At 47.1% G+C, this 19,512-nt stretch overlaps 1 protein-coding gene across 6 annotated transcripts in view; it reads left to right on the forward strand.

Annotated features, from left to right (window-relative positions):
- The window catches only part of ccar1 (cell division cycle and apoptosis regulator 1), an 18,202-nt gene extending 3,683 nt beyond the window's left edge, over positions 1–14,519 (forward strand). For all 6 annotated transcript variants that reach the window (XM_030378631.1, XM_030378633.1, XM_030378632.1 and 3 more), the window contains exons 10-27: positions 450–639; positions 1,305–1,473; positions 2,094–2,249; positions 2,657–2,882; positions 3,279–3,392; positions 3,760–3,926; positions 4,904–5,114; positions 6,474–6,557; positions 6,713–6,898; positions 7,797–7,988; positions 8,183–8,488; positions 8,876–9,011; positions 9,661–9,746; positions 10,371–10,517; positions 11,103–11,223; positions 11,978–12,160; positions 12,886–13,091; positions 13,484–14,519. In XM_030378631.1, the coding sequence (XP_030234491.1) occupies positions 450–639; positions 1,305–1,473; positions 2,094–2,249; positions 2,657–2,882; positions 3,279–3,392; positions 3,760–3,926; positions 4,904–5,114; positions 6,474–6,557; positions 6,713–6,898; positions 7,797–7,988; positions 8,183–8,488; positions 8,876–9,011; positions 9,661–9,746; positions 10,371–10,517; positions 11,103–11,223; positions 11,978–12,160; positions 12,886–13,091; positions 13,484–13,564 (2,961 nt within the window). In that variant the 3' untranslated portion in view covers positions 13,565–14,519. The remainder of the gene's footprint in view (positions 1–449; positions 640–1,304; positions 1,474–2,093; positions 2,250–2,656; positions 2,883–3,278; positions 3,393–3,759; positions 3,927–4,903; positions 5,115–6,473; positions 6,558–6,712; positions 6,899–7,796; positions 7,989–8,182; positions 8,489–8,875; positions 9,012–9,660; positions 9,747–10,370; positions 10,518–11,102; positions 11,224–11,977; positions 12,161–12,885; positions 13,092–13,483) is intronic.
- The last annotated feature ends 4,993 nt before the right edge of the window (positions 14,520–19,512 follow it).

Raw genomic sequence — 19,512 nt, forward strand, 5'->3', positions numbered from 1 at the left:
ACCGAAGGGTTCTAGGTATAAACACCTGTGTCCGCAGCCTACATTTGGGGATCGCCTAAAAAGATGCCTGACCCCACTATCCGCTCATTCATGTACTTGACGTGTATATTTAAAAAGATAACTCACTGGAAGACTTGTGTCCTAAAGGCCTGCATAGTGATGGTGTCCGGCTGTCTGATAATCTGCTGCTGGTACTTTAGCCAAATACACTATTCAAATCACTGTGGTCCAGAAAGGAGTTCATTAGAATTTGTGGATATCGCTTTACAGCGAGTGGGAACATTGTACGTTGCAGTGAATTCATATATTATTACGTTCTTAAGCATTGGCTTCAATATGTTACTACATTACTTTGCCAAAATTTCAAATCAGAATTACAGGTAGCTGTCATTCTGGACACTGACAATAACATCAGACCCCCACCCTTATCTCCTCCCACCTCCAAACAGAACCAGCCCCCACCCAACATGATGAAGCAGGGCCCGCCCATGATGCAGTCCTTGCCTCCCCCCAACTCCTTCAACGTCCCCAACCAGGGCCCCCCACCCTCCCTGCTTCAGCCCCAGATGTCTGCCGCCTCTCTGGCCCCTCTCCTGCAGAACCCACCCCAGCCCCTGCTGCCCCAGCCCCCACCCAAAGGTAAGCAGACAGGAGACCCTCCATCATGTGATGTTGATGGACGTTGGTCCATGTTGAGCCAGGACCTCGTTTTCCACCACACAGGGCAGCCGTCCCGTAAAGTATTTATATTTCTATATATATTCTTAGATAAGTCATTCACATTTTCTTTATTATAGTTTCATACATCACGATCACAGTACATTCGCACAAAGATAAGCATTCATAAGTAATGGGCTGTAGCCGTGACCTGACTTAGTAATTTAGTGTTTATAATCTTGGTGTTGGCCTGGGACTGCAGTGATCCCTATTGTAGCACCCAACCTAGGGACACGACATGCAGTGGTCCTGTCTCGCGCCACTAGCCTGGAGTTAACGCTGCCAGGCCAGGTGTTATATTCCCACGAGGGCGCTCTATTATAAGATACAGTGCTCCAGATGGCCAGTCCTGTACGCACTCTCAGTGTTGTCCACCTGGACTCTTTGTATAAAGTTGACAACTAAACGGCATATTTTACACACCACTCATCACAGAACATACCATTTTGGGAATAATAATTAAAAAAGGTAATTTTTGCTGTCGACACCATTATTGGCTAAATGAATGGATACCACCGTACTCTGTAAACAACGTTCTCTGTACTGACTGAGTGTTTCTGTATTTCTCCACGTCTGTGGTGCTGAAGGGGGGGCCCCTGTGTTCGCCCCGGACGTGTTCTCCGGGGGTCTGCTCCAGCCGCCAGTGAGGATGATGCCCCAGCCGCAGCCCGTCAGACGCATCGAACCGCCCCCACGCTTCCCCAACCGCATCGACCGCGGCCCCGAGCTCATCCTGCGGCCCAAGGAAGAGCGCAGGTCGGGAAACGCGGCACACCTAGTTCAGCTGTCTTCTGCTCTAGTCACACCTAGTTCAGCTGTCTTCTGCTCTAGTCACACCTAGTTCAGCTGTCTTCTGCTCTAGTCACACCTAGTTCAGCTGGCTGGTGCTCTAGTCACACCTAGTTCAGCTGGCTGGTGCTCTAGTCACACCTAGTTCAGCTGTCTTCTGCTCTTGCCACACCTAGTTCAGCTGTCCTCTGCTCTAGTCACTCCTAGTTCAGCTGTCTTCTGCTCTAGTCACACCTAGTTCAACTGTCTTCTGCTCTAGTCACGACTAGTTCAGCTGTCTTCTGCTCTAGTCACGACTAGTTAATCTGTTTAGTGCTCCAATCACACACTTAGTTCAGCTGTCTTCTGCTCTAGTCACACCTCAGCTGTCTTCTGCTCTAGTTATACCTAGTTAATCTGTTTAGTGCTCTAATCACACACTTAGTTCAGTGGTCGAGTGACACAAGGTTTAGGTGTCTTCTGCTCTAGTTAGTTTACACTTAGTTTAGCCGGCTAGTGCTCTAGTCACACACTCTAGATTTCACGTACTTTATTATAATTGTTCCATACTGTACGTTTAACCGTGTCTGTATTCCTTTGTGGTCTAGCCGTGACAGGGAGCGGGAGCGTCGGCGGTCCCGGGAGCGTTCACCCACCAGGAAGCGCTCCAGGGAGCGTTCCCCGAGACGGGAGCGCTCGCCCCGCAGGCCTCGCAGGGTGGTCCCTCGCTACACGGTCCAGTTCTCCAAGTTCAGCCTGGACGGGTGAGTAGGCAACACGCCGTCGGCCATGTTGGCGTTGTTTTAGTGCTAGGGTGTGTTTCTTTATGGGCGTTTACTTCATTTAAAGCTAGCCCATTTGACCATATATTGGCAGATGATTGGCAAAGAAGCGCGATTATCTCTTCTTCCTTTGTGGTAGTGTGTTTAGAGTTTAATTTGCTTGTTTCAGGATGATTTGGTTTAGTTCTTAGTTTTATCATAAATCTGCATGGAAGCGTGGAAGGGAGTGAGTGGCACATGTGGGGGAGGGGGATATGTTAAATCTTGGTTTTATTAGTTGTAGTTTCTGCAAAACGTCATGCAAAGGACCCATGTGGACGTGGTCATCTCCACCACGATGGGCCTCATCCCTAAAGGCCTTATTTGTATTTCCTCCTGCGTCCTTAAAGCTCCAACTGCGACATGATGGAGCTGCGCCGCCGCTACCAGAGCCTGTACATCCCCAGCGACTTCTTCGGCGCCGTCTTCACCTGGGTGGACGCCTTCCCCCTGCAGCGGCCCTTCCAGTTCGGCAACTACTGCAACTTCCATATCATGCACAAGGAGGTGGACCCGCTGGTGAAGAACACAGCCGTGCTGGACCCGCCCGACGCCAACCACACCTATAGTGCCAAGGTGGGACCGGCTGTTGGGTGACGTTAGATATCACGGTGTCCCGATGGGTCTGGTTGAGCACGAATTGTCGGGGGGAAATAAAAGGGGGAGACAAATATAGGCATCCCTGGGCATCAGGAGTCAACTCCTACTGGCTCCCATCAACAAATTAAACATAAATCGCTGTGGATTAAAGCTAGATCACTTTGATAGTAAAATAGTAGCACCTTACTTTTGTTGTGTGACCCAGTTATTTCCAGTATACTTGTTTTATCATTTTTTATCTCTGGTTGTTATCCAGATTGCCTGGAACTAGTGGCTCGGTCACAATACGGCCCTGCTCACGGAGTCGTGGTCCTGTTGTTGTCTATGCCTTGCGCTCGTATTCCTGGCTGATGTCCGTGTCTGGTCCTGCAGGTGATGCTGCTCGCTAACCCCGGCCTAGAGGAGCTCTACCACAAGTCCTGCGCTCTGGCCGAGGACCCTCAGGAACTCCGAGATGCCTTCCAGCATCCGGCTAGACTCATTAAGGTACACCGCACGCCCATCGCAGCGTCCCTCACGTGTGCTTCCTTCGTGGGGAGGGAGGGAGGTAATGGTGGCGTCTGGGCGGTTTGAGTAGCGTAGCAGAGCACCAACCGTGAGGTCTTAATCTTATTCCATCGCTGAATTCTCATCGTGTGTTTGTGAAAGAAATACATCGGATGTTTTTCTCAACGGGCGTTCTCTATAGCCTCTTCAGTCTCTCCTCTGATACTCATGACCAAATCATTATTTTTTACTTTTTTTTAATTATTACTTTTGGTTTCTCATCCCGTCCTGATCATCACAATCACTGTTTTTTTATCCTTCTTGTTGATTTGTTTGTGTGCGCGTGCGTCCCTCTCTCCGTGTGCAGTTCTTGGTGGGGATGAGGGGGAAAGACGAGGCCATGGCCATCGGGGGCCACTGGTCCCCCTCCCTGGACGGAGCCGAGCCGGAGACGGACCCCTCTGTCCTCATTAAGACAGCCATACGCTGTTGCAAGGCCCTCACTGGCATAGACCTCAGTCTGTGCACCCAGTGGTAAGTACCTTCTGTCCGCCACCTCACCCTACCACGGTTAGACCTCTCGTGAATCGATTCAAGCAAGCAAAAAAGAAAAAAAAGGCAAAGCTAAAAATCCAAAATTCAAACGCTGCATGAATGTATAACTTCGGCAAGCGATTGTTTTTCTTCTCTTCGTCACATCCGGTTGCTATTTTCTGTTCTTCTTCATATTAATGATAACTGTGATTTTTTGATTTGCTACTTTATATTTATTTAAGCGTCGTCGCTTTTGTGTGCGTGTTGTCCTGCCTCTCTATACATGCACACGTATATGTATATAAATCTACATATACACACACTCACACATGGATCTGATGAAAGATGGCGTGCCTTGATGATTCTCTGTGGCTGGATGAGCAGTGGACTGGAAGACCGGGAGACGCCGCCATTATTTTCTGTTGTTGTCGTCGTTTGGTGGTTCTATGGGCTCTGGTTAAATATCTTGCATATTTAACTCCACTTCATTGTGTTCTTTTCATTCTGTCTCTACTCCTCACAACCACTCCTCCCCCCCCTCCCCCCAAACCCCAACCAGCTACCTGCGCTACAGCGCATACATACCATAATCTGGTGTTAGATGCAGAGTGCTCTTCTAATTGGCTGGCCGGAGAGGGAATAACCCGATGGGGTCGTGTTTTTGATTTGTGTACTTTTGTTTCCTTTGTAACTGTCATGTCGGCTTTTATTGTCAAATTGGCCACCCTAACCTACTAAGTCCCTGCTAGTTGATGGAGAGATGCAGCCTGGGTTTGTTTACTCGTAGGAGAGAGAGGGCTGACAGTAATGAAGCGCGGAGGGGGAAACAGGACTAGCTCTATTTGTGGGGGAATAGAAGGCTTGTCCTCGTCCAACCTGCCTCTGCCTCTCTCTCTCTCTCTCTCTCTTCCTATCTCTATCTCTCTGTGTCCTGACGAGAATGTTTCTTTCCAATGCGCCCTCTTCCTTTGCGACAGGTATCGCTTTGCAGAGATTCGCTATCACCGGCCGGAGGAGAGTCACAAGGGGCGGACAGTCCCCGCACATGTGGAGACAGTGGTTTTGTTTCTCCCGGATGTGTGGCATTGTCTTCCTACCCGCTCAGAGTGGGAGGGGCATTCGCGGCGACTCCGGGAGCAGCTGGCCGAGAAGCTGTCGGCCGAGCGAAAGGAGGCGGATGGAGAACAGGCACTGAACCCGCTAATCCCTCTCTTCTCATTTCCGCTTCTCACAGGAAGGCACAGGAATTACCACACAAAACACAGCTAAAAACAAACACCACCACATGCACTCATACACACCCACGTGAGACACTCGCACACAGAGATGTCACACGTCAACACACAGGCACACACTATCGCACCATCAAACGCCTGCCCTCAAGCCCTCCCTACCCTGCTGTTGTGTCCCCTGCCCCTGCCCCTCCCCTTTCCTCTGTCTGCATCCTTCACTCTGCCCCACAACACCTGACAAGACACGTACTGTCCCAAGGAGAGGGAGACTAGCATCCATTTGATAAAATGACCACGCGGTCCCAGCTGATGACACAGCTTCCAGCTTTCTTAACGCAATTTAAAACGGGATGAAAACTACCCTCGTTAATTCCTTAAATAACTATGATGATGATCCATCAAACGTGGCTTGCTATCAAATGGTTTTCTCAGAAATGTGGGTTTGAGGGTCGATTGGGGTTTCATTTAAACGTTGGTGTTGGGAACCATTTTTGATTGTTTCAACCTTAGCTGGAATCTGTAGAGTCAGTTGTGTGAGGGCGTAATGTTTTTGGTCTAGTTTGTGTGAGTGTGTGTGTGCTATGTAGAAGATCAATTTGATATCGGCTGACTTGGGAAAAAGTGACCATCCCCCAGACCCCACCCCTAAGTCCTGTGTCCTGTCTGCACTTGTTTTTTTTGCTATTGTTTTGGGGCTACATGTAGAACTTGGTTCTTCCACTGCAGTTGGTTGGACGAATGGCTTATTTTCTATGGGAACAGTCCTCCCAAGATACCCGCCCCTCCCACCCCCTCTACCCAGTCATAGACCATACTAGGCCCACCCACCCATTCACACTCCATTCAGAGAACAGCTCCAGGTCACCTGATGTACCTACACACCCTTTGGACACACCTGGTCATTTTTATTTTTTTTATTTTTTTTGTTGTGTTCCACAGAACTGCATTGATTGGCCGCTGGGGTTGTGGGGGGACATTTCCTTTTTTAATTTGTTTAATTTAATTAATTTTTATGTTTAGAAGAGCTAGTGGAGAGCTTCCCTGTGTTATCCGTCAGTGGCAGTGGAGTAAAGCACAGCAGAGAGACTATGACAGACACGATCATGTGACCCTGCTTTTTGCACACGTCAACTCTTTTTGAATCACACCGGAGGCCTGGAGCTGTGTGTGCTGACTGTTGTGTTGTCCCTTCTCCTTCCTCCCTCTCTTTCTCTCTCTCTCTTTCTCTCTCTCTCTCTCCTTTTTCCTGTGTGTCTCCCGTTCTGTCGCTCTTTCTCTCCATCTATCCATCCATCTGAACCGTTTTCCCTTGAAGGAGGAAGAGAAGGAGGACGAGGAAGATGCTAAGGAGGTCACCATACCAACCCACTGGGATAAGCTCGACCCAAAGTCCATGAAGGTACGGCGGGTTGTTCTGCAACAAGAACTTGCATACCTCCAGGCTAGTTTAGTCTTGGAGACATTGAATTCAAAAATGTAGTTTTCAAAAGTATCCCTGTGTCTCTCTGAATCCGGAGAGTCCCCCCCTCTGACCTCTCTCCTCCCCCCTCGCAGGTGAACGACCTCCGTAAGGAGCTGGACTGTCGCTCCCTGAGCTCCAAGGGGCTCAAGTCCCAGCTGATCGCCCGCCTCACCAAGCAGCTGAAGGTGGAGGAGCAGGTGGAGGAGGCCAAGGAGCCGGAGAAACCCGAGGTCAAGGTCCCCGAGGAGGAGGAGCTCCCGCAGGAGGAGGATAAAGAGGTAGGGCTGCTCTTTCATGGTGGCCGCGTTGAACCACAGCCATCCAAAGCCGTCTGTGGTGATCCTGGAGTCAGCACAGATTTGCATTTGATCAATAAATGGGTATGATATGGTTCCAAATCTGCAAGCTACACTCTGTGCCAGACGTCCCTCGGGACGGTGTCTGGCTCAATTTGAGTTTTGCTAAATAAGCGCCTGGTCGGCTTTCTCCTGACTCTCCCTGTATGTGGGATCGTTGCCATAAAGTGACCCAACATGTCTACGTTTGACCTACGTTTCACTTAGAAAGGTTGTTTATTTTCTATGCGGAAACAACATCCTCTGCATAATTAGAACTCAGCCCCCAAATTCTTGCATAAGACGGACACTAAAAACGACTACTACAAAAGAGTGCATATTATTAGAGGGCCAGCTAGTCTAGTGGTGGTTTCACTTCCAGATGAAGGATCTGGTTTAAACCTTTTAAACCAATCACGTTGTTTGAGGCCGGGATCTTTAAGCGTGTAATGGGGTAGACACAAACTCGACCAGCAGTTGAAAACTGTAAAAAGGTAGTGGAAACGTTTCAAGTCAACGCCGTGTAGACTTGCCACTGTAGTAACACACTTCCCCTTCTGAACGCTTCATCCACTCGCTCTCAACTCGATCTCCCCAGCAAAAAGAAAACCAGGCTTAAATCTGCCCTTTCAGTTTCCAGCCCAGGCTCTGTGCCCCCCCCCCCCTTCTTACACAGCAGGACTGCCAAGTCCCAGATCAGGGTTCACCCGTCCGGGAGTCATGATGACGCCGTATGTAATGCCAGCCAGCCTTCGATCAGGCGAACTGATCCGTCTTGTAGGCACACCCCACACAGTGTGCGGTAGCTCTAAACAGGGCGTGTGATCTCGGTGCGTGTCAGGAGGAGGAGCGGCGGAAGCTGGAGGAGCTGGAGCGCCAGCGGCGGGAGCGGCGCTACGTGCTGCCGGAGGAGCCCACCATCCTGGTGTACCCCAACTGGGCCGCCAAGAACGGCAAGTTCGACTGCAGCATCATGTCTCTGAGCGTGCTGCTGGACTACCGGCTGGAGGACAACAAGGAGCACTCCTTTGAGGTGAGACCCCCCCCCTTCCCAAGCTACAATGTTTTGGGGTACAGAGCCCAACACTACAATCTTGTAGTACAACACACACATAGTTAATCATTGTGGTAGCCTACCTTCCAGGAGCACTTCAAATCTTCTTTGAACGCTACTGCGTTCACACTGTGTGTTTTTTGATCCCCATTCTCATCGGATCCCACCACCAGGTGTCACTGTTCGCCGAGCTCTTCAACGAGATGCTCCAGCGGGACTTCGGCTACCGCATCTACAAGGCCCTGGCCTCGCTGCCCGCCAAGGACGAGAAGAAGGACAAGGACAAGGAGAAGAAGGCCAAGAAGGAGGTGACGGTGCTGGCGGCGGCTACTGCTACGGCTACGTCGGCAGCGACGGCGGTCGTGGTGGTGGGGGAGAAGAAGGAGGGCGGATTGAAACGCGACATCAAGAAGGAGAAGGAGGAGGAGAGCGAGGAGCCGGCCGGGAAGAAGACCAGGGAGGACGAGGAGAAGAAGAAGGTAAGCGCGTCGTGTGGGTGGGGAGATTCTGGAGTCTGCACAGATTTGCATTTGGTCAATAAATAGATACAATATATTTTCAAACCTGCAAGCTACACTCTGTGCCAGACGTCCCTCGGGACGGTGTCTGGCTCAATTTGAGTTTTGCTAAATAAACGCCTGGTCGGCTTTCAACTGACTCTCCCTCCATGTGGGATTGTTGCCATAAAGTGACCCGACATGTCATCTTTTTACCTGTATTTGACCTAGAAAGGTCGACCATAGGCAAATATACTCTATAGCACCCCCTGTAGGATGTACCATCAACAATTAATAATTAATTAATAACATCAGAATCCTGACGGATACCGGCATGAATTGACCCCCCTGCCCATCTGCCATCCCAAGAGCGAGGAGAAGGTCCCGAACCTGAAGAAGGAGGAGTCTCGTGAGGAAGAGGAGGGTGAGGATGAAGGCAGCACGGCCAACGCAGAGGAGTATGACCCCATGGAGGCCGAGGACGCCGACGAAGAGGAAGACAACGGTAGCCCTTCATGTACCCGAGGCCTGCGTAGCTTGATTTCGATTATCTTCAAGGTTGTATCAGCGATGTTGGGAGACGTCTCTCTCTGTTGGTATTTGAAGCGAGATCCCAAACAGAGCCAGCCCGCACCTCCCTTCCGTGTTTCGTGCATCCAGTAAAAACTATCATGAGCGCAGCGCAAAGCCCCACAACACCCACCCCTTGTCGGCGGTTGGTTGGAATACTATTTATTTTGGTTTTGAGTGGTTGGGAGTACCATCTGTTTTTGTGTACGATCTCGGAGCATAGGCTGCCTACAGAGACACGTTTTTTTGACGGCCTGCTTATGGGGCGGGCAGCTAGCGGATCGTGAGGAAAGATCAGATGAATGTGATCATTTATGTTTCGGCCTAGCATCGCTGATACAACCTTTAATCTGGCCCCCTAAGGGAACAAAACACTAACTGTGAACACGCTCATACATTGCCTACAAATGTCTCCTTAGTTTTTCAGACTTCACCCGCTCAATGCGTATGACTATAAACGCTTTATTTATGTAGCCCCTTTTTTTATGCAGCACCTACAAAGTGTTTGACAAAAGACAAGGCAAAATACAGGCTCTGAATCGGGGTGATGAACTGACCACATTACGGCCTTCTCCCCGTCTCAGATAAGGAGGACGACGACTCCACTGAGAAGGAGCGCAAGGAGGAGCGCAAAGACGAGGGCAAGGCCTCCAAGGAGAGGGCCTCTAAGGTGGGTTCCTGTTTTCCACACGCAGCATAACTATATTAGGGCCTTTTCACAACCACACACAGTCATGTAATCTGTGCAGTCTCTTTTAACCATAACCATCCATAGCCATCTGTGTAGAGTCTGGAGTCTGCACAGATTTGAATTTGATCAATAAATAGATACGATATATTTCCGAACCTGCAAGCTACACTCTGTGCCAGACGTCCCTCGGGACGGTGTCTGGCTCAATTTGAGTTTTGCTAAATGAACGCCGGATCTCGCTTTCACCTGACTCTCCCTCCATGTGGGACTGTTGCCATAAAGTGACCCGACAAGTCATCTTTTGTTTGATATTTGACCTAGAAAGGACGTTTATTTTCTAAGCTGAAACAAAATCGTTCCTCCTCTTAATTAGCATTCGGCCCTTTTATTTTTTTGTAATTAATGCATAGAAAGCTTAAAACAACTACAAAAAAGTGCCTATTATTAGAGGGCATGCAAGTCCAGTGGTGGTTTCACATCCATCTGAGAGGTTCTGGGTTTGAACCCCAATCATCCTCGAGCAAGATGCTGCCCACAACGAGTGAGAAAATGAGAAAACGGTTGTATGTTGGTCTTGAGTGTTGGCTGGCGTCTCCCCTGCAGGACAAGGAGAAGAAGCTGATGCTGACCTACAATAAGGAGCTGCTGATGGCCTTTGTGTACTTTGACCAGAGCCACTGTGGCTACCTGATGGAGAGGGACCTGGAGGAGATCATGTACACACTGGGACTGCACCTCTCCCGCGCTCAGGTACGCTCAATCACGCACTCAACCCGCACAGACACACAACTGCCTGTTTATATCTTCTTCCTTTAAGCCTCTTGAAAATCTCCACAGATTTAGCATTTGATCAATAAAAAATATGTGATATAGTTCAAAACCTGCAAGCTACACTCTGTGCCAGACGTCCCTCGGGACGGTGTCTGGCTCAATTTGAGTTTTGCTAAATAAACGTCTGGTCTCGCTTTCACCTGACTCCCCCCATTTGGGACTGTTGCCATAAAGTGACCCGACATGTTATCAGTGGTGAGCTGGTGTGGGGTTGATTTGAACCAATGCTGTGATGTTAAACGTAAACTATTCGGTAGATGCTAGGAGGAAAGCATGCATGTCCATGGGATAGTCTTTCATTTGACTCTCCCTCTGTGGGATTGTTGCCATAAAGTGACCCAACGTGTCCTCTTTTGACCTTTTATATGAACAAGAAAGGTTGTTTATTTCCATGCTGAAAGCAACCTCCAACCTCTCCTTAAATAGACCTCCGTCCCATGTTTCTCCAGCACAAGCTTTTCCACCAAATGACTTAACCCTCTTTCTCTGTCGCTCCGTTCCCAGGTAAAGAAACTGTTAAATAAGCCGGTGGTCAAAGAGTCCTGTTACTACCGCAAGCTGACGGACCTGGGGAAGGACGAGGCCCCGCCCTCCTTCATCGACACCCAGGTGGAGCACCTTCTGGGTGAGTACCTGCCTCACACTTCCTCATCTGACCTTCTAGAGATGGTTAACATGGCCAGGGAGTTTGCCCATATTCGGTTCTATTTCCACTGGCTTTGTGAATCTTTGGTGAAGTTTCTTGAATGACTCAATTGATATGCTTGGGTTTCTTTGGGTCAGTAACCATTAGAACGGTAATACCAGATGGGTGATGTTGTTGTCACAGCAGCAGAAGTTCAAGAAAGTTAATTTATTCAGGGACATTTTAATAACAATATGCAAAGAACTACAGAAAATAGATGAAGTTACAAATCGAAACAATACGAAAATTGGAGGAAATGTAGAATGTAAACGATTGACCGTAGTAGAAATCATTGTTGACATCACCTTTTAATAATTGTTATCGCCGGTCTCAAGTGACGGGGTCTCGTTATGGGGAGAAGATTGGCTACATCTGTGGATAGTCTGCACAGATTTGAATTTGATCAATAAATAGATCCGATATGTTTCCAAACCTGCAAGCTACACTCTGTGCCAGACGTCCCTCGGGACGGTGTCTGGCTCAATTTGAGTTTTGCTAAATAAACGCCTGGTCTCGCTTTCACCTGACTCCCCCTCCATGTGGGACTGTTGCCATAAAGTGACCCGACATGTTATATAATCATTGTTGACATCGACTTAATAATTGTTCTCGACGGTCTGAAGCGACGGGGTCTCGATACGGGCAGAAGAAGGGCTACATCCAGAACTCTGATCAACCGAACCTTGTCTCCCAGGCAACCGGGCGCTGCTCCCGTCCCTGACGGCTCCACCCATGGCCGAGTCCAGCGAGTCCGGGGGTCTGATCGTGTTCAACGGCGCCATGGTGGACGTGGGCAGCATGATGACCAAGCTGGACAAGAGCGAGAAGGCCCGGGAGGAGATCGAGCAGAAGCTCATCATGCTCGACGCCAAGATGGGTACGATCCCTCAGAGAGATGGAATACTGTGTGTGTGCCAGTGGATTTATGTTCTTGTATCGCAAGCTACACTCTGTTCCAGAAGTCTTTTAACCATAGCCATCTGTGGAGATTCTGAATCTTCACAGATTTGCATCAGATCAATAAATAGATACAATATACTTTCAAACCTGCAAGCTACACTCTGTGCCAGACGTCCCTCGGGACGGTGTCTGGCTCAATTTGAGTTTTGCTTAATAGACGCCTGGTCGGCTTTCACCTGACTCTCCCTCCATGTGGGATTGTTGCCATAAAGTGACCCGACATGTTATCAGTGGTGAGCTGGTGTGGGGTTCATTTGTCGCAATGCTGTGATGTTAAACTTAAATTATTCAGTAGCTATTTGTAAGAAAAGAATAATGCATGTCTATGCGATAGTCAAACAGCTAGGGTTTTTAGTTGTATGTGTTTTTGGTTTTTTTGAAGGAGAAGATGAAAAGAAGAAGTATTCCCTTGATTGCAATATCCCAATATGATGCAAGCCCAGACAACACCATCTTCCCCTAGAATTATGGAGTATTTAGAGGCTATTGGTGTGTTTGTATGGGGTTATATACCTATCTAATAGTGTCTCAATTAGATCAACTAGATCTCCTTGCTTGTGAGCAAATGAATCAACATTAGTTCCCTCACTCTGTCTCAGACCCAAACCTGAGTTCTCGTGTCTCTTGACTCTGCTCTCCTAGATGAGGACACCAAAGCCATGGGCAGCATGGAGCAGGCCAACAAGGCGCTGAGCAAGGAGCTGGAGGAGGTGAAAGGCACGCTGGGCCTGACGCAGGAGACCCTGAAGACCACCGAGGAGCTGAAGACCACCTACCACCGGCAGATCAACACGTGTGCCGGCAGCCTGACCTCCGCCGTCAAAGAGCTGCTGGCCACGCTCGGAAAGGTGACGCCATTTTACTCCCATGGTCGTTTAGTAGACGCTTTCATCCCCAAAGAGACTGTTGGGGAATTCAGAAACATGTAAGGGAAGATGGGCAGTGAGCTGGTCAAAGCTGCGGAATAAACCCTGACGACCCGTCGCCCTCGCTTACTACACGTTTACTTGCTAATGAAATCTATCATTAGACACAAAATATGACGGGAAGATAATATTTTTTTTTTTAAAGATTGTACTGCTTCCGCTCAAAATGAGTAGTTTAGTTTCTACGGTTGAAAAATGTTTCATTACAACGGTCTGTTAATCACAGCAGCTATGTCTGCTTTTCAGAAAAAAATGGACTGCTCTAACTGACCCATCAGAATCAGCATTAACTGTTTGTTTACTTCCTGTTCTAGGACCCACAGGCGGAGGGGTCTCCTGAGGCAGAGAGTAGGGGCCCAACTCCCTCGGCTCAAACCAACGGCGGCGACAACTGAATGAATCTGTGATGTGAATTTTTCTTCCCTACTTGTAAATAAGCGCTTTTCGTTTCTTTTTTTATTGTGATTTTTTTTTCATTTGATTTGATTACACAACTAAGTTTTCGTTTCATTCAAGTAATTATTTTGCTTATTGATGTTCTAATTTTCTCTCAAATGACACTTACTCAAGCTCATTTCATGATTTGTGGTTTTTCATAGCTTTGTGTGAATGAGTACATTTTCATTAAATTTTTTACTTGGACATTGCCATCAGGTACCACATGTAGATTTATGCCAGTATGTTGGCGTTGTACTTGATGCCAAGATATTAGGTTCCCTGTTTAGCAATAAAAATATATATATTTATTTGCAAGAAAAAATATATTTAAAGAAATAAAAAACTACTTTTCAACAGCGGATCATGAGACGCTGGCTCCAGCCGGTGTCACAAAAAACCCCACTACTTCATGAAATATTCTGTTCTGTTAAATTACTTAATGTGTTCCAATAAACACATTGTACCTTTTCAGAATTCCTCTGTTTTGCCCTGTTCCTTTAGGCCATGACTATGCATGATTCCCTTTCCACGAGAAACATCCATCCTCTTAAACTTTACTTGTTGCTGGCCCTTCTGGGCTAGAGCATGGCTTTGTTCTGTCATGTGGTGTGTTCACACTTTTAGACCTTCTTTATAAGGGAAGAATTCATCTTCTGTTTGACGAGGAGGGAACTACTGACTACATGGGAACCAAACAATAAGCTTAATGAATGTCTCTTTGATGCTGAAGGAATTAAGATTCATATTTTGAAATTCACTTGAAGTCTGTACATTTTATTGTTTTGAAGTGTTGGTCAAAGAAGAGCCAAAATCTAATTTAATCAGACCCTGTTGAAGGCAATTTTTATTTTTCTATTGACATTGTACTCTTTGGATGTCTTGTGCTTGATTAAAATGGTTCATTTAACACCATGTATTCGCACAATATATATTTTTGTGACTAGACATGCTTTGTCTTTCGATAATGTGGAAATTAACAGGGGTGACAAGTGTGTAATGCCCCAAAATTACCAGCTGGAGGCAGCACTGCTCAGGAGCTAATTGTATAACTTCATAATGAGCGTCCTAAAGACATCGATACTTGTTTCACTTAAAAGTAGATCTGCGCGCTGAAAAACATTTGATGTCTTGTTATAACAAATAACTTGTATTTTAGATTAGAGACACACTGTCATTTGTATGTTAAGTTGAGAAGACAGGACAGTTATGACTGCTGTAAATAAATAGAGACTTAAAGGTCCCATGACATGCCACCAGGTGTGGTGGAATTAGCCGTTCTAAGCCGTTCTGCAAATGTCATGTGATCTTTAACCATGTTAGTTTGATTGTCAAGCAAAACTTGGACTGCTTAAAAGAACCTTCCCAAACAAGACCTGTTTTGTGATGGTCTTTGTTTGGCAACCGTTGACCTAAACTGAGAATTTCAGATGGCTCAACACTTAGTAGGCCTGTTTGCCTTGTCAACTCTTTCAGAACCATGCTCCTAATAAACGGTAGGTATAATCGACCAGTTTTCATATTCCGTATGAGACAATTACCAACATTTAAACAATCTATATTTTTGTAAGTATACTCTAGTTATTTTCCCAAATCCCTGACAATGATGCTATGGATCCAGGAATAGGCCTATTGATCGCCTACATTCCATCCATTATAACTGAGGTGAGGTGTCGTAGAGAGTTTTTACCAATGTATATAATGTTTTTTTGCCTTTGGTAAGGCAATGAACGTCTCGAAAGTGTTTGGCCAATTTTATCTCGTTTTATCTCCTGAGACATCACCAGCAACACTTTCCCAGGAGCTTTAAGTCTTTGGAGTAGTTGGACGATGAGACAATTACCAGCATTTAAACAATCTATATTTTTGTAAGTATAATCTAGTTATTTTCCCAAATCCCTAACAATGATGCTATGGATCCAGGAATAGGCCTATTGATCGCCTACATTCTATCCATTATAACTGAGGTGAGGTGACTTAGAGAGTTTTTACCAATGTATATAATGTTTTTTTGCCTTTGGTAAGGCAATGAACGTTTCGAAAGTGTTTGGCCAATTTTATCTCGTTTTATCTCATGCGACATCACCAGCAACACTTTCCCAGGAGCTTTAAGTCTTTGGAGTATTTGGACGATGGGGGCATAGGGACTTTCCTGAAATTTATGTAATGCTGGTCGCTGCCTTTGTCTTCTCTCTCGCCACTTCCCCACTCTCTGACTGACATACACACACACAGACACACAAAACAGGGTGGGAAAGGAAGTCTTTCTTCCGGTCAATGTGCAAAAAGGGGATATTGGCAAGAAGCTAGGGAACACAAGGGACCTTTCAAAAAAACCGATATCATATTACTGTTACTGTCAACATTGAATATTACTCAGCAGCCACCACTTTAAATGAAAACGATTATCACTGTAAATCAGGAGTATAACTCCAAAACCACGAGCATTAGTGTAAAACAATGGGTTAAATGTTTTTGTCTCAAGAAACTGGTCACACGGATGATGCTTTCAACACGAAATTGTCACTAACTATGTGCATTGTCAGTATGACCCTCTCTAACTTGATGGTTTGGGACACACTTTGGGTCTTTGGGTCTCTAATAATAAGATAAGAACCCCTATTGTGAAATGTAACATTACCTTCAAACATTACCTTCAAAACCACCAGTGCTGTTGGCCTAAAAAGATCTGGCTGTTTTCCAGTTCATTGTGAGCGAGGTCCACCTGGTTTACAGGTTAAGCGTGGCCTCCATCTCCCTGTCACTCTGCAACCCCCATCATGGTATCTGTTTTCACTGAACATTTTATACCTCTCTGGCTGAGGGCCCTTGCTTTAGCCTGGGCTCCAGCGCTCTAAAACTGGCAGTGCTGGGAGTTGTCACACTCGGTTCCTAAAGGAGAGGATAGGGTGTCCAGCCAGGAAGACTCTCCCCTTTGATGGATAGCAAATGGCAGTGAAATCCTGTGCTTTTGCTGTCCTATATCCAACAACAACGCCCGCAGAAATAAGCTTCTCACTGCTTTCTTTCTGAACTTGAAACCAATACATGTTTTGTTTGTTGTAGGAGCAAATTGTTCAGTAGATTTCAGTTACGTCGTACAATTACAGCAGGCTGATTGGACTGGCGATATTTGGCCTTATTTGGGCAGCAATAACTATGATCTGATTTTCCTGGCCGCAGCTTTTAGGAGATTGATTTCATTTGTTTTAGTTTAAAATTAGCGGTGAGATTGCTCCACTGAAAATTACAAAGAAAGAAGGATTAGGATTCAAATTGGTGGTCGCATCAACTTTCATAAAAAAATGCAAACCTTCGTAAGCAGTCGACACAGAATCCACAGCATTCCACTTAACTTAAACATTGCAGAGAAACAGTGACTCCTCACTGTTCGTCATATAGGAATCCCATCCGTAAAGGTAAAAATGCCCTGAATGCTGTAACCGATTGTCACAAGAAACCATGCGTCTGCATATTGTCTCATTAAAAAGGGGGTTAGGAATCTTTCCATCACGGTCCAGTTTTCAACAACATCTCTTTGTCCTTCCACTCGTTCTAACAATGGCTTGTCAAGGCGATGCTCTAGCAGGTTATAGGAGTGTCAGTTGACGCTTTTGTTCAATTCCTCCCCTTCGGAACGACATACAATATCACTTGTCCTGATAGGATTGCATAGACATGCAGACAGATTCACACACAGACACAAACGCGCATACAAACATGCACATGGGTGAGCAACATACAAGCTTGCAAGCAGGAGGGAAAATATATGCATATATGTGCAAGGTCATGCACATGTGACGTGTGAAATTTGAACTCACCGCAGAGAGCAGAGCAGGTAACCCCACTCTTAGGCCCAAACAGAGGCTCTTTGTAGCCCTCCCCTCCCACACACACACACACACACACACACACACACACACACACACACACACACACACACACACACACACACACACACACACACACACACCTTTTCACCTACGCATGCACACACAGAAACACACACACACACACACACTTTTTCACCTATACATGCACACACACAAACATACACACACACACACACACACACGTGCAAACACAATCACACACCTTTCCCACATCCAACACATTCATACACACAATCGCACCCTCTCCTCTTTAACCCCTCCTACAATCAAAGAGTTGGGGTATGGGTTGAACAGTCCATTTCAATGCAAGGCATGATGACTTCGGGCATCAGGGGGTAGTAAAGAAGATTTAGCTTAGCAAATAGTCAGTTTGGTTCTTTGGCAACCTCTCATGAGCCAGCTCAAGCCCAACCCCCTCTCTGGACGCTTGCTTTTCATGTAAATAAGGCTTCTGAAGTTGCGGGGCAGGGTCGCGAATGTCAGGAAGCATGTGCAGATGCGGTGTGACGTTACACTGGCCGTATTGTTAGCCTAAGTGCGTCTAGAAAGGAAAACCGCGCGGGGTCCATCCCAAGCCTCATGTTCCACTACTTTGGGAACTCAAAATAGCCTTGAAACGCTCTGCTTTCCCTTGCATGAGTTATGGCTCCGTGCTCCTCTGGTTCCTTCCCCCGTCTTCTTCTTCTTCTTCTTTAGCGCTTGTGTGCTTGGAACGATAGGTCTCTTTGATTGCCCTTTACGGTCCACCCTCTGGAACACACACTTGTGGATCGCTCCGCAAACAAACCTTCATTTGAATGTACGTAATATAATGTACGCCTATGTCCTCTCTCTCCGTAGCTAAGAAACATTCCTCCTGGGTTCTCCTAGCGGGTCAGCCATCCAGTGTGCATGTCTTATGCCTCGGCAGTTGTTACCATGACAAGGGCCTTCTTGCAGCATCGCAATCCCCCTGCTAAAAGCCCTGGGAAGCCCCTTGTCTGCTTCCTGCATTGTTTCCTCTCTTGTCCACCAGTGACATTGACATGACAGCAGCAGAGGGAGAGGCCTTGAAGGCCGCGCCTATAAAGCACCATGAACACCCCATGTCACTTTCATGGGTCAAACCAATGGTTTCAGTGCATGGGGGAAAAATTCCAATGAAACGCCTGCTTTGTCATCAAATGCACCCCTATGCTAAATGTCATTCTTTCATGTTCTGAACCCACTGTTGTCCCATCCAGATACATACATGGGCATAAAATCATACAAAATAATACTGTCAAAATGCCAAGCAATCAAGTCTTCCATCCAATGAAATGAACCAGCGACAGCTCATTCATTACACCTCGTGGTCTTTTCAGCATTAGTAAGGTTTTTTTTTCTCTCTCTCTCTCTCTCTCTCTCTCTCTCTCTCTCTCTCTCTCTCTCTCTCTCTCTCTCTCTCTCCCGGCCTGACTGGATCGTCTTTCCCAGTTAGGTCCGTCTCCTCTTGAGGTTCGCCAGGGGAGTCCTGCCCCCACCAAAGCAAACAAACAAACAGGAGCCCGTCGTTGCTGCTCTCTGCCTCCACCAGGCTGTTTGATACTCTAGGAGGTAACTGATACCTGAGAGCTCCCATTGACTGTTCCTTGTCTCTCCGGCACGGCAGGCCCCTACTGGAAGGCCAGGGGGGTGGTGGTTTGGGGGGGGGGGGGGGGGGGTTAAGTCAAGAGGAGAGGCTGCCCAAAGACCCCTATTTCCTTTAAGATCAGCTCAGCAAAGTGGTGTAGTTGTTGAAGGAAATGATCCTCTCACTCTCTCAAACTTTCTCTGGGAATACTGGGTTACAGTGTGAGAAAGTTCCACGGTTGTTATTGACAACATAACCTCTGGGGCAGCTGTCCTTCTGGGAGCCTAGCAGCGAACACATGCCTCTCGAGACAAGGATTGCTGAGAAAGACCCTCCAAACTAGGACCGGTTATCGACCATACATATCTCCAGACAGACTCCTCTGGAGAGGGTCCTACAGCCCTCATGGCTGGGGCTGTTTGGG

The sequence above is a fragment of the Gadus morhua genome, chromosome 15, assembly GCF_902167405.1.
Source record: "Gadus morhua chromosome 15, gadMor3.0, whole genome shotgun sequence".
Lineage (NCBI taxonomy): Eukaryota > Metazoa > Chordata > Actinopteri > Gadiformes > Gadidae > Gadus > Gadus morhua.